The sequence below is a fragment of the Neodiprion fabricii genome, chromosome 2 (genome assembly GCF_021155785.1).
Source record: "Neodiprion fabricii isolate iyNeoFabr1 chromosome 2, iyNeoFabr1.1, whole genome shotgun sequence".
Classification (NCBI taxonomy): Eukaryota; Metazoa; Arthropoda; class Insecta; order Hymenoptera; family Diprionidae; genus Neodiprion; species Neodiprion fabricii.
The window spans coordinates 30,636,366-30,649,029 of record NC_060240.1 but is presented as its reverse complement, the minus strand read 5'-3'; the positions used below and the strand labels follow the sequence as shown (position 1 = coordinate 30,649,029).

General features: G+C 42.2%; 2 protein-coding genes across 7 annotated transcripts in view; both read right to left on the bottom strand.

Annotated features, from left to right (window-relative positions):
* Nucleotides 1-3,660, bottom strand: part of LOC124174764 (neural-cadherin) — a 55,645-nt gene extending 51,985 nt beyond the window's left edge. For 5 of the 6 annotated variants that reach the window (XM_046554223.1, XM_046554226.1, XM_046554225.1 and 2 more), the window contains exon 1: nucleotides 3,242-3,660. The gene's annotated coding sequence lies outside the window, so the exon portion shown is untranslated. The remainder of the gene's footprint in view (nucleotides 1-3,241) is intronic. The other variant, XM_046554222.1, reaches the window with a different exon arrangement.
* Nucleotides 3,661-7,805: 4,145 nt separating this feature from the next.
* LOC124175530 (tyrosine aminotransferase) lies at nucleotides 7,806-11,796 on the bottom strand. The gene is made up of 11 exons (XM_046555883.1): nucleotides 11,543-11,796; nucleotides 10,583-10,687; nucleotides 10,370-10,437; nucleotides 10,106-10,264; nucleotides 9,780-9,971; nucleotides 9,318-9,400; nucleotides 9,139-9,208; nucleotides 8,917-9,045; nucleotides 8,431-8,514; nucleotides 8,204-8,302; nucleotides 7,806-8,048 (listed from the first exon to the last, which is right to left on the bottom strand). The coding sequence occupies exons 1-11, from the start codon at nucleotides 11,682-11,684 to the stop codon at nucleotides 7,893-7,895; spliced, it is 1,287 nt and encodes a 428-aa protein (XP_046411839.1). The 5' UTR covers nucleotides 11,685-11,796; the 3' UTR covers nucleotides 7,806-7,892.
* Nucleotides 11,797-12,664: the final 868 nt, after the last annotated feature.

Here is a 12,664-nt window from a genome sequence, read left to right as displayed (position 1 = left end):
TTTCGTGATGATAATTCAGAAAAATGTTTAGTCTAAACAAATAAATGAAGGCTATTTCATTATTTGTACGTTTTCATTCGGTATTTCCTTGAATGAATGATAATTTGTTGACTAATTTTTAACGAAAACTCAGTGCCTGACATATCGCGAGGCTTACTTGCCAACTTGCCAACAATTTGAATTATTCTGTGCACTTGCCACGAAATATTGTCTCTTCGTGAATAGGAATTTCAAATAAACAACTTATAAAACCAAAAGGTGATAACGTAACGTTTACTCTCAAATTTTGTAATGCGAGCAAATAGATTGTTGAACCGACAATTTTAAAATGATAAAAAATATCCACACATTTCCCGCTCATTGCCATTCCGTAACGAAAAATAAACATTAGCGTACTTCCATTGACCACTGGATATTTGTCCATGGAATGCCATGAAACGTAAAACGAAGCTAAACAAAAATGGAAGAAGAAAAAATGCCCACCCAATGCTGGGCTAATTCTATTTGCCTAAAGAAAAGATGAGAAACGTAGAAAATAAAATTCACCGGGAAATTCCATCATGCGATCGGTTGCTATCAGCAAGGGAATAAAAGTTGCTTTTATCGACCGTCGAAAGGAGCTTATACCTTTGAGATTTTTATTAGGGAACCCCTGTGAGTCCATGGTAAATTACTTTCGGTTCGTTTGATAGGTAGATTTTCAGATTTGCTTTTTTCTTTTCTCTTTCTCTTGATGCCTCGCGGGCGTGGAGATCAAACGGCTAGATCGAGTCGCTCGCTGCCCGCAGTTACTCCAGACAAATAGATCAAATAATTCCGGGCAAAAATGTCGATAAAGAAATAATGAACAGACCGTAGCGCTGCATGCAATCCAACCGTCTCGCCCGTAGAAAACTAATATTCGATAACCAGCTCAAAACAGCTTCAACATTCTTTGTGAAATAAAAAAATACAGTTATAAATCTAATATGCGCGAGTTGTAATTATAATCGTAGAGATGAAATTTCCCGGACTCCTGCGTCAAGATCAATAATATCCTTGCATACAAACATTAATCTCTCTTTCAAAGTTGCGAGATACAGAAGAAGTAAATCGAGATGACAGAGAAATGATCAGGTAATCATCATAAGGGCGAATCGAAGGTAGAATCTGATAAGTACGAGCTGCATCTTTCTCTATTAATCCCTCCGCGTTCTTTCTCTTCCGCTCACCTGTGCGCCAAATATTTATAGCCCCATCACCCTGATTTTTAAATTTCTGGAGTCAAAATTTGCTCTCGAAATTTCTCATCAATATTCTGCTCCCGATAAATAACCGAACTATATAAAAATTCGAGTGATAAAACTCATTACTCCATAATTCAACGTAGCATCTATTTTTCTTCTTCATACTTTAGTAGTAATAAGACATAGAGACGGGTATTCGGCGAACTCCCTTGAGCAAACAAAGAGGTGTAACATTCAGGTTCGCGTATATTATAACCGGCTTGCACGAGGTCTATTATGCATACGATTATGTACGCATGTTCTAGATCGTAGACCCCAGATCGTACATGACCTAATTGTAGACATCGCAGCGGATCCCAGCAGGTTTCAAAATAGCAATTAGCAGCAAGAGCGACGGGAAAACGGGTCGAGGTGTATCGAATTTAATTCGTACCGGAAAAACTCGGAAATGGAATACATTTTTTTCTGGAAAAAGAAACAAATGAATGCCTGTACGTATAGGTCAAGATCGAGTTCAAGAGCGCAGAATTAATTTTGACAATTAATCAGCTATCAGCCAGACTACTAGCGAAATATCCACTCAGTACTGATAATTTTCTTCGCAAATGTAAACAAGGACGAACGAATGTCATCGGCAAAGATGCAGAGAGGGATCCGTTGACCCCTGAAATGTAACATTTACAGGATATTACGCCCACCGAGAGACGTGACAAAGAAATATTAGAATTAAGAAACGTACCGAGATCACGGCGGCAGGCTCGCGTGCCAAAACGGAATGAAATATGCATTTCAATTTTGAGAAAATGCAAGCCAACAACTAGCGGGGCACTGTTACAGTATAATATCGATGTTTCACACGCGATATCCAAAGCGGTAAGCCGTGCACGCACCGTACATAATCACAAGTACGTGCATGGCGAAAATAACGGTCTGGAAGAACGAAGAAAATTGTACGACCATTTCTTTTTCGTTTCTAGTTTTTAAAATATTGTTCATTATTTTTTTTCGGCATTGAAAAAACTTGAGAAACGAGTTGGTGGGTGGTCGATCGTTTAGCGTAGTAGTATTAGTAGTAGACTTTAAATAAACTGTGTGTATATCGATCGTGTAAACCCGACGCGAGATAAGCCGAGCTCCAAATAACGGCCCGGGTACAAGTGAGATAGTAAATAAGCTCGACGAGAGAAAGAGAATAACAATAAGAAGAAGAGTTAAAACGACGAAGGGGGGTAAATTGGGGAAAAAGTTTGCTCGAGGCTCGGCGTCCGCGACGTTCGGGGTAACAGGGTAGCACAGGGGAAGTCCTAAAGGGCGTACCGTGACTTCCTTACTCGAAGAAAATCAATAACGTGTTTTGGGGGTGTAGAGCAGCAGCAGCAGCAGCAGAAGCAGCAGAAGCAGCAGAAGCAGAAGTGTAGGGACCTGCTCTAAGGACGTGCAGGGTGTTGTGACAAGGAATGTCCGCACGGCGTGTCGAAGGACGATTTTCTTCGTCGGCCAAACGCCCATCGCGCAACCCCCGCGACCATCCACGGCTCTTCATCTCCCTCGCTCGATTCGCGTCCTACGGAATAACTCGATCAGCGTCGCGTCGTGTCGCTCAACTTCGCGTTTTTAGGACTGCCACGCACCGAATCGCCGTCTCTGCGTGTCCCATCGTGCGGGGATACCGAAATAACTCGAAACATATGTACATGTATACGTCTGCGAGATGCACAGCATCGCGACGATCGTTGATCCCCGCAAGTTGTAGCTACGAAGTCTGACGCTGACGTTAAGACGACGATTAGGAATAGGAGAGGATCCCTGCCGCGAGCAGGGTAGTGAGAATTGATCAATACCGAACGTATTTACGGAAATCGGGGGGAAACGAATGGAAAAGGGAATAAGAAAAAAAAACAAAAAAAAAAAAAGAAACACCGCTGTAACGATCGATCGATTGCAAATTACCGACTGTTTTTCCATACACTAACGGCGAAGCAGGTGACGCAATTTTAGTAAAAGGCACCACTTACCTCGACTCCCAGCTGAATTCCGACGAGACAGATGAATTATCCAAAAAATCACTGTGAATTATATGTTGCACCTTTTTCTTCGAAATCGTTTATCCCGGATCCTTGTGTCGCGCACCGGTCGTATTACGAATTTACTTCTCCTCTCTTCAATAAGGAACCGATGAACTTCTTCCTCCTCTTCGCCCCTTCCTTGTTATGTACTAAAATATACGTATTATAAAAAAAACTGCAGGTAGTTTAGAAAAATCCGGTGGGTCAATCGCGAAACGAGGGTCGCACCTGCCCTCCACCGAGGATTGTAAAACGCGATCTGGGATATTACGTACGCGGGTTTCGACTGACCGTGTACCGAGATACGGTGATAAACGCCGGTATGCGCCCTACTAGACGGCACGGTTCTCTCGTTGGTAGTGCAGTGCGCGCAGCCTCGCGCGATTCTAGCGACGGCTCTGGGGCGCAGGTCACACGCTGCCTAAACGGGCGGCCCCCAGATCGTTGGAGTAAAACTCGAGGCGCTATTCCGCTCGGCGGACGCCCTCCCGACCCTCGACGCCCTCGACACCCCTTCCGCCCCCTTACGACCCCCACCGCAGCCGGCGGATGGGGCGCGGGCGCGCGCGCCGACTGCCAACCCCAGCTATGGCACACCCGAGCCAAATCCGAGTCGTACTCGCAGCCCCAGGGGTCACCGCACCGCGTTTTCACCCCCGCGGTCTACGTCGTTCTCCTTCCCGTCATTTTATTCTCCTTAGCTCTGGTCTCTCTGCACTCGTTCGTCGTTTTCTTACCCGTCGCTAATTTCGAACGATTTTTTTATATTCCCTTTCAATTCCACCAGTCGAGGTATACTCGGTTCTTAATTTTACCAGGTAGAACCTGAACGATTTTATTTACGCTAATTTGGTTTTACCGCGTACCTTCTGCTTTTTGTATGAAATTTTACACGTTCTATTCGGTTTGCAAGCAGTTTTTGTATCGATACAACGAAGCGTAGAGGCTGGCCCGTTTCGTGATTTAACTCCGAGCTCGAATAGACTTCTTGATACATTTTTTTACGGTACCATAACACGTTTTTACAAACTCCTACATGCGTAGCACCCTCGTGTACGTAACCTTTCATCGACATTCTGCTCATTCATTTGTTTTTGTTTACATTACATCTCGTCTCTTCGATCTTATCTTATCGATTTCGCTTAATTTCGCCACGCTTTACCTCAAGGACGATCAATAATTACTTTAGAAGTATTATTGTAAATTTTAGTCGCTAGATTTTCTCCTTGGGTATATCAAGTATAGTTGGTCTGCCTGTATACCTTACTTCTCTCTCTTTACGAGTTCCAAACAGGTTGTCTGAACGCTGAATACCAATAGGTACAGCACTAATTACCCGTTCCAAATGAAGACTCAAACAGTCGCTTATAAATAATAGACAGTGTTATACACCGTATACCTACACCTACGTACCTTTGCATAGCCGAGTGCGGACAGCCAGGGTTAGTTTGTAGCGTATTGTTGTGGTGTCTGAAAACCGAGTTGTTAAACTTGCCCGTTTATCGATTTTACAATTTCATCCACCTGCCTATTCGTGTACTTGATCATCGACAAAACTGCACCGACACGTGGACTACGTGCAAGCTGTACTACACGTAGAGCTAATTACCGTGTACGCTCGTATCCTCCAGTAAAGCTTACAAAGGCGTTGACGTAACCTTTTAGGTATAAAATCAAAGGCTGAGCGACTACCGCCTCGTTTACAGGGTGTCGAAACGCTTGTATATATTGTGAAACAGTGATGCCGACATTTTCATCTCCGGCCATCCGTGGTTAAACGCAGAGAAAATTTTTCACCTGTTAGAACCGATGCGCACAAGTCGATCATACTTTATTTTCCATATTCAAACGATCTGTTCGAGTCTTGTCGAGAAAAATCAAGCAAATCACATCGAAAATGGACCTCACACCTTGACCCTTGGTATATTTAATTATTGCGCTTGGCATATGCGTGACGGTAACTGTGTACAAATTGTAGCATATAAGAAGTGTGCAATGAATTATTATCATGACGTTTTTCTAAGAATATTCCAGCATCGGTGTGTAAATTACACGAGATTAATCACGGCTTTTAATAACGTTGACAAAATAATAAAATGCACTTACGTTTTTGGAGAACCGAATATAAATTTACTATCGTAGTTTGATCACGTTCGGTGCATGGTATGAAATTAAAGAGGTATTGCTAAATTTGATGAAGGTATCGCCGTTGGCCAATTTACAATTAAAGGCAAAGTTGACGTTTTTACTGTATAGTTACGTTTACCCCATTTTGGACCCCGTAAACTAGATACGATCCTGAGATCTGCAGACGGGGTGGAAAATCCTTCCTTAGCGCAGGCCTGCCACCACTGTTACATAATTCATCCCCTGAGCAAGAGGAAGGTCTCGCTCCTAGCTGACACAGATAGAGAATAAGAATAAGGAGCAGAAGAAGAAGAAGAAGAAGTATTATAGGATTCCACATTCGACGATCGCGAAACCGAATTTTCGCAATTCTCTGGGATAAAATTCTGTTGCGAATTTATACGTCCAGACGCGGGTAAGATAAAATATATACAACGCCTAAATGAGCCGCTAAGCGCTAAAAAAAACCTCGTCTACAAGTAGGAATTGGCTGTTAGGCAAATCACCAAATTGCTACCACTTAACCAGATACCTACACTACACTCTTCAGCTCACCTCTCGCTCCCTCTCTCTCTCTTCCTCTCTCCCGTACATTGTAATATCGTTCACGTTACAATTCTGCCCACTACAAGCACACGCGCGCTAACTCTGCAGTCGCTGGTTATTCTTTCTGTGTCAGTTATACGCAGTCAAAGTTCGTCTAGAAATAATAGTAAGAACAACGGTAACGATAATGACATCAGTGGTGATAATAGCACTGATGATGATGATGATGATGATGATGATGATCATGATGATCTTTTTGAAAGGTGTGTGGTTAATGGGCGGTTGAATCTGTGCTGGAAAAGAAAGGGACTGTTCACGACGTTTATACCTAAGTACCGTTGGAATAATTTACTCGTATAAAGAATTGATAGCTTAAGGTGGCGAGAAAACTACCCAAATGAAATTCATTTTATTTCCATGCAAAAACAGTCAGATCCGTCCGATATTTTCTAACAAACTAAAAATAATGTCCAGTGAATTTTTGATCGTATGCAGATTAAGAAACTATGCCTCGTCTTGAATTTCCATATCACTAATATGCTGCCGATTTAATTTTTCGACCAATCGCAGGTTTCATCAAAATTCACCCCATGCTTCAAAGTCCGTAGAGGGTGACCGAGAGAGAACGTTTAGAGTCGTTAGTTGATACAGCATACAACAAAGATGACGCGTCAAAGCCAGGGTCGGCTTGAAATAGGATATTTTCAACGCTGCTACAAATTGACCCGGCACCCTTAGCCCGGTTCGAGGTTAAGTCCGAGATGTGAGAAACGCGCACACGCTGCAAACGCGCGCTTATGCAAAAGAGACGCAACCGGGCGGTGCTCCTTTAAAAGCGGCCCCAAAGTTCGAGCGCAGCGCGTGCGGCCGGCTCGACGCGTGCGAAGCGCCTGCCGGTATGCATCAACACATACATACCTGCGCGCCGTACGGCTTACCAGGAGGATAAAAAGTCGTGCAGGTGTCTATAGCAAGGGGCTCGCTGCGCTGAGACGCGGATCGATATAGTGTAGACAGAGCAGGCAGGGTGTGGAGTGTGGACCGTATAGAACAGCGCCGACTGTGGATTCTAGACATTATAGACGATTGTATAAGACGCTCGGTTCTCTCGGTGCACATGCCGGCGAATTGTTCGGTACTCGTCGAGCACATGGACCCCATGCCTGCATTGTTCCTTTACGGTGCACGCGTACTTTCAGATCGCTTCGTTGCCCCTGCGCTCAGCCCAGCGCGCACTATGCATTATAACGTATGGAGGTATGCAGCAATAAGTTCCATAGTACGTTCGGATACGAAGGTGGCTGTACTGCGCAGTACAGTCAGTCACGAAATTTCTTTTAAAACATCGCACCTCCAAAATCGTATCAGAACTATTCTTTTCACTGTTCAATCTGACTGACGAGATCAATGACGGCTCTATTCGATCAGTGATAAAACTATTTAACAAATACACCTGTAGTTTACACTAACGGTTCAAATAGTGCACACATATATCGACGGTAGGATATCTTAAATAAACTAGAAATTTGCCGTGGTTAAAACGAGTCGGTATGTTTTACATCTTGAGGCACTGAACGTTTAAACTTTATTTATATGCAACTTGTATGCGGCGATGTCTTCTTCAAAGTTTAACGCAGTTTCTCCGCGAAGGTTGGGTAACACAGGTCTTCGCCACATTTCCCAGACGACTGCGAAACTGAGTTTGTCGCGTGATCGAAATTTCACTAAGATTCAACAGCTTTGGCTCTATTGGTGAAAATAAACTGGATGAATATATGTATGCGTTACAGTGAGTAACACTAGCGATAAGCAACTCTCCGCGTGTCCTTGTTTACATATATCAATTATAGATGTGGTTTATTATTATTTGGTGGAAGCATCGGTATGTACATGTTACGAGACTATCCGCAAACGTAATAGTAATTAATTAATACTCGATTTCGATACGTCCGAGCTCGTTTATTGTCTGGGAAGTTTTGCAGTGATGTCTCTCGCAGAAGTCCTGAATCCTGAGACAGGCCTCGACCAACATATCTTTCGGGACTGTGATGACCAGTCGGATGTAGGACGGATAATCGAAGCACTGCAGGTAGCGGGAAGAGCAACACATATGCGGGGGAAAAGAATAAATATTGAATTTTCACCCTCGATCTACTCACCCGCATCCATTCATCAAAATATACGTCAAATGCCGTTTAATATATATCCAGAGGAATGATTGAACGACGAAAAACTCACCTGTCCTGGAAGGCAGAATACCGATTCCTCCATAAGCATACACTGCACAAACTCGAGGTCGGATTTGAACTCGGTAAAGCAGGCGAGGTTGATATACACCTGCAAATATCAGTCGGGAATATCAAAAACAAAGATGCAGAATGGGGAATGATTCTAATCGTGATTAGAGTCTCATGGATAGTCAATAGTCGGTTGACTATTCTGCACTGAAAATACTCGAACCTTACCATCATGTACATGGCACCGTCGGGCATGATCGGCTTTAGTCCTGGTATCTTTGATATATGGCTATAGGCGAGCCGCGAGTGTTCCTGAAAGTAACGAAACAAGAGATAACAACGCAAGGAGGTTCAATTTAGTCGATGGTGAACACTTGCCCTGCACACTTGAACGTGAGATAAGCTGCTTTCGTTAGGGCACTTTATTATTTATCAGGCCACTCAGGAGCGAAAATGGTTTTCTTTAGCGAAAAAGGTTAGACAAAAACATGAAAATAGAGAAGGAAGACTTCGATAAAGTATATGCATTTAGGGCTTGTCCTAAGAGGGTTATAGGAGGAGCGCTTAGATTGTAAAGTTTACTGATCGAAAGAGAAAATTATTCTGGCAGATGAAAAGTTTCCGAGTTAAATCGAAGTTTTCCTGAATTTTCTTATTTTTTTCTTTTTTTGTCTTACTAAAATTTTGTGAGACCGTTTTTATTATAATACTTACAAACAACGTTTCTATAACATCGTCGTAAAACTTTTGCGGCGTGTTCTGCAGTATTGCTGGCAACGCGCCCTGCACAATTGTATTGCTGCCGATTATTCTTTGACTGAGGCACTGGAGACCTTTGCGAATCTGAAAAAGCCGAGACACTGTGGGTGTTGGTAAAAAAATAATTTTTGCATCTTGGATGAATTCTTTTAACTGACAACCAAGTTGCCTTTTTACCTCTTTATCTAAAATATTCTGTCTGTCGTGAATTATGATCCATCCCATTCTCCATCCTGGTACTAAAAATCTAAAAATTTTGACCAAATTAAGAGACTACAGGCAAATAATCGTTTTGCAGTAAAATTATTCATCAAAGCGAGAACGTTTCGACAACATCTAGAAGTTAATTTATGTACCTTTTGGTAAGACCGCTGCAAGACAAAATTGGTACGTCGACGGATATAGAAGCCAACGGATGAAAAGATCGTCCTGGGAAAACCTGTAACAAGTAACACGGTTCGTGTGGCAGCTGTGCTCTTCCATATTCTATGTAAAATAACACCTATAGTGCCGAATGAACTTTGGTACTTTGATATTTATGATCGTATCTCCTCTATGTCGCGAAATATAAGGTGAATATATACATGAATTCCATCTCTCTATCGTCGCTGAAAAACATTGGGGTATAAAATGTCTCCGTCGCTGTATTTAATGCTTTAGCAAACAAATTAACAATGAACTTCCCCCCGCGACGACGATGGGCTTATATCAACCTCAGAAATTTTGAGAAAATATCAGTGTGGTACATTCGATTCAGCCAATTTTACGTGCATGAATCGTTGCGGAGGATTTTTCGAATATCGTATAGCGAAACTCACCATGTGCTCATAAATTTCATCGGCTATGATCGGTACGTAGTAGCGAGCTGCTATCTCCAAGAGATCTGCGAGATGACCTCGACTAAAAACAGAACCGCAGGGATTCGAAGGATTATTTATGATAATGGCTGCGGTATTTTCATCTATCTGTGCCTCCAGGTCGTCCAGGTTAACCTCCCATCCATACTCAGGCTGAAACCATGCAATCGGGATTAGGTACTGCAAGTTGTGTTAAATCGCGTATTGAATCGACTGATCCATCCGAAAATGCCGACAAAAAAGGTGAGACGAAAATTCATTTATCCTTGAAAAAGTATTCAACTAACCAGGAGATTGTACGATTTTACTTTAATTCCAAGCCCTTCGGCGAGGGTTCGATATATCGAGAATCCTGGTCGTGGTATCAGGATATTTTGGCCTGGTCTAGCTAGTGCCGTGATGCAGAGATCTAAAGCGCAAGAACATCCGCTGCACAAGATCACGTCCTGAAATACGTTATTTTACGAAATTACGTCATGTCGACTGTTTCAAACGATGTTTTTTTTTTTTTTTTCATTGAAGTGAAAAAAAAGTATTGCAAACTTTCTCACCTTGGGATCCACTTTAACGAATTCATTGGAACTATACTCAGCGACAGCTTCACGCGCCTTCTGATATCCTGGTAGGACAAGTAAGCAGAGTTGATAAAAAAAACTTTCGAGCTATTACGCAATGGCGATGTTTTACCAAAATTGCGTATTTCTGTACTTTAGTTCGTAATTCCCTTGACTGCATTGATTGTGTGTTATTAAAAGCATACATACCAGTACTTGGAGCGTAGCCGTTGAAGAGTCCGGATTCTATACTTTCCTTGACAGCCTCGATAACTTCGCGGGCAGGTTTCAGATTGCCAAAGGTTGTCGGATCACCTTTTCACAAACAAAAATTCGATACAATTATTAAACCATACAAGTTGGAACTAAACAATGGCTTATAGGTACCTATTTCACACCCGTTACAGTCAACAAATCATTTTCCTTCACGAAGTAGCAATTTCGTTCCCGGATGCGCATTCGATCCATTTCAATATAGTAATAAAAATAAAAATTGTAGGAAGCTCGAATTGCCGCGTGTTCACTACTCACTCCAATACGTCACCATTTTGTCTGCTCAGCTACGGTGATGGAGGCTTAAGTTTATAAATAGTTTTCCAACGTTTAGCGAACACCCAATTTCACGTTGTCACATATCGTTTTTGACACAGAATGCGCGTGATGCCTGGATCGATACTTTAATTTCACGTTTGGACTAGGAAATATCTTTTCCGTTTCTTCGTAGGCCCAAGAAAGATTTCTAACGGCAGTACTTCTGATTCCGATCGGTTACAAAATAATTAATAAGGATTGGAGAATGCTTCGACTCCGTGATGCGTATTTTAGATCATTGCATATTTCATGAAATGTGAACGCATTACTCTTACAGCTAGAAAGTAATACAAAATCACCCGGATGTTGGAGAAAATCTGACCAACGACTGGTTCCCGATTCAATTTCTCATCTTCGATTGTTCAAAAGCGCGGAAATCGTAAATTGTTGCCGGAATGTATTACGAGCAATCAGACATTGGAGAATAAAAAACCCAAGCACCAATTGATCAAGTGCCATAGGAATTGATCGAACACTACGGATGACAGGAAGGAACGAGGAAATTGCGTCTGCCTGAGAATCCGAGGCGATTCTAGTACAAGGACGGAAAATATTTCTATCCTGATCGCATTTACTCACCTATAGACAAAGCTATCATCAACTTGTTAGGGTTCGGTTCGGTAACGATGTTTTCAACGATCGATCGAATTGGGTTGTAAGTGTTTTTAGCGATGTGAGATGCCTCGATATTCCAGAAATTACGATTAGGGGTTGTGGACATTGTCACAATAAGTAACAGGTGTTGATTTGATCGAAATTCTCAAGCTGTTCAATAGACGGCAGGTCGCAGGTAAACTAAACCGAAGAATTCCGCTAAGTCAACACATGCCAGGCAGTATTCACGCGGAATGAATAAAACCGGATTGGCGGGACGACTCCACACCTTTTTCCATAATCAATTCAATGGATTAAAACTCTCGTGAGAGTTTTATACAGTAGGAGCTCGATTCGAGTCCAGCTTCAGGGGTGGCCGAGAGGAAGCGATTTCTAAGAATTTCAATCCCTCGTCCGTACGAAAGCTCACTTTGGTCACATTTTGAGAATACCGTGACTGTCTTTAATCTCCCGCGACAGTTTTTTTTCATATTTTGACAGAAGGCATTTGATCCATTCGAATACTTTACGCCTGCAAGCATGAGAAATTCCTTCAATCAACTACGTACACTTTTTGAAAGGCTCTGGAGACCATGTATCTGGACCCTGGCCTCCCTCTTAACAACTTTGAAACGACGACATGTTAAGATTATTACTCATAACAAGATTGGACTATCGACGTCACGAGACCCAGACCAAACTACCTAGTCCAGGAAATATAGAAACATCAGCGTTATTTGCGGTGTGGGTAGTAAGAATTGTGTACACGAACATTTATCATCCCGCCCTCCGAAATCGCGTGAAACTATGATTGTAACGTTTTTCGCGTATATCATTTTTCCTTTCGATTGTATAGAAAAAAAAGGTCAACACATTTTTTGCGTTTTCGAAAGATCTACAGAACTAGACGTCGCGCGTTGAAAAATATTGATTAGATCAAGAGTTATTGGTTATTGAATTTAAGAAAAAAACAATTAATTTATCGCAAATAGTTCCCGAGAAAAGTGCGAATGAAGACGCAATGTTGAATTGAATGCCCGTATCACAATTTTTTCCACTTCGAGTTAGCCCCCTTTTAAAGTCGTAAAAAAAAGTATGGAATGTTTT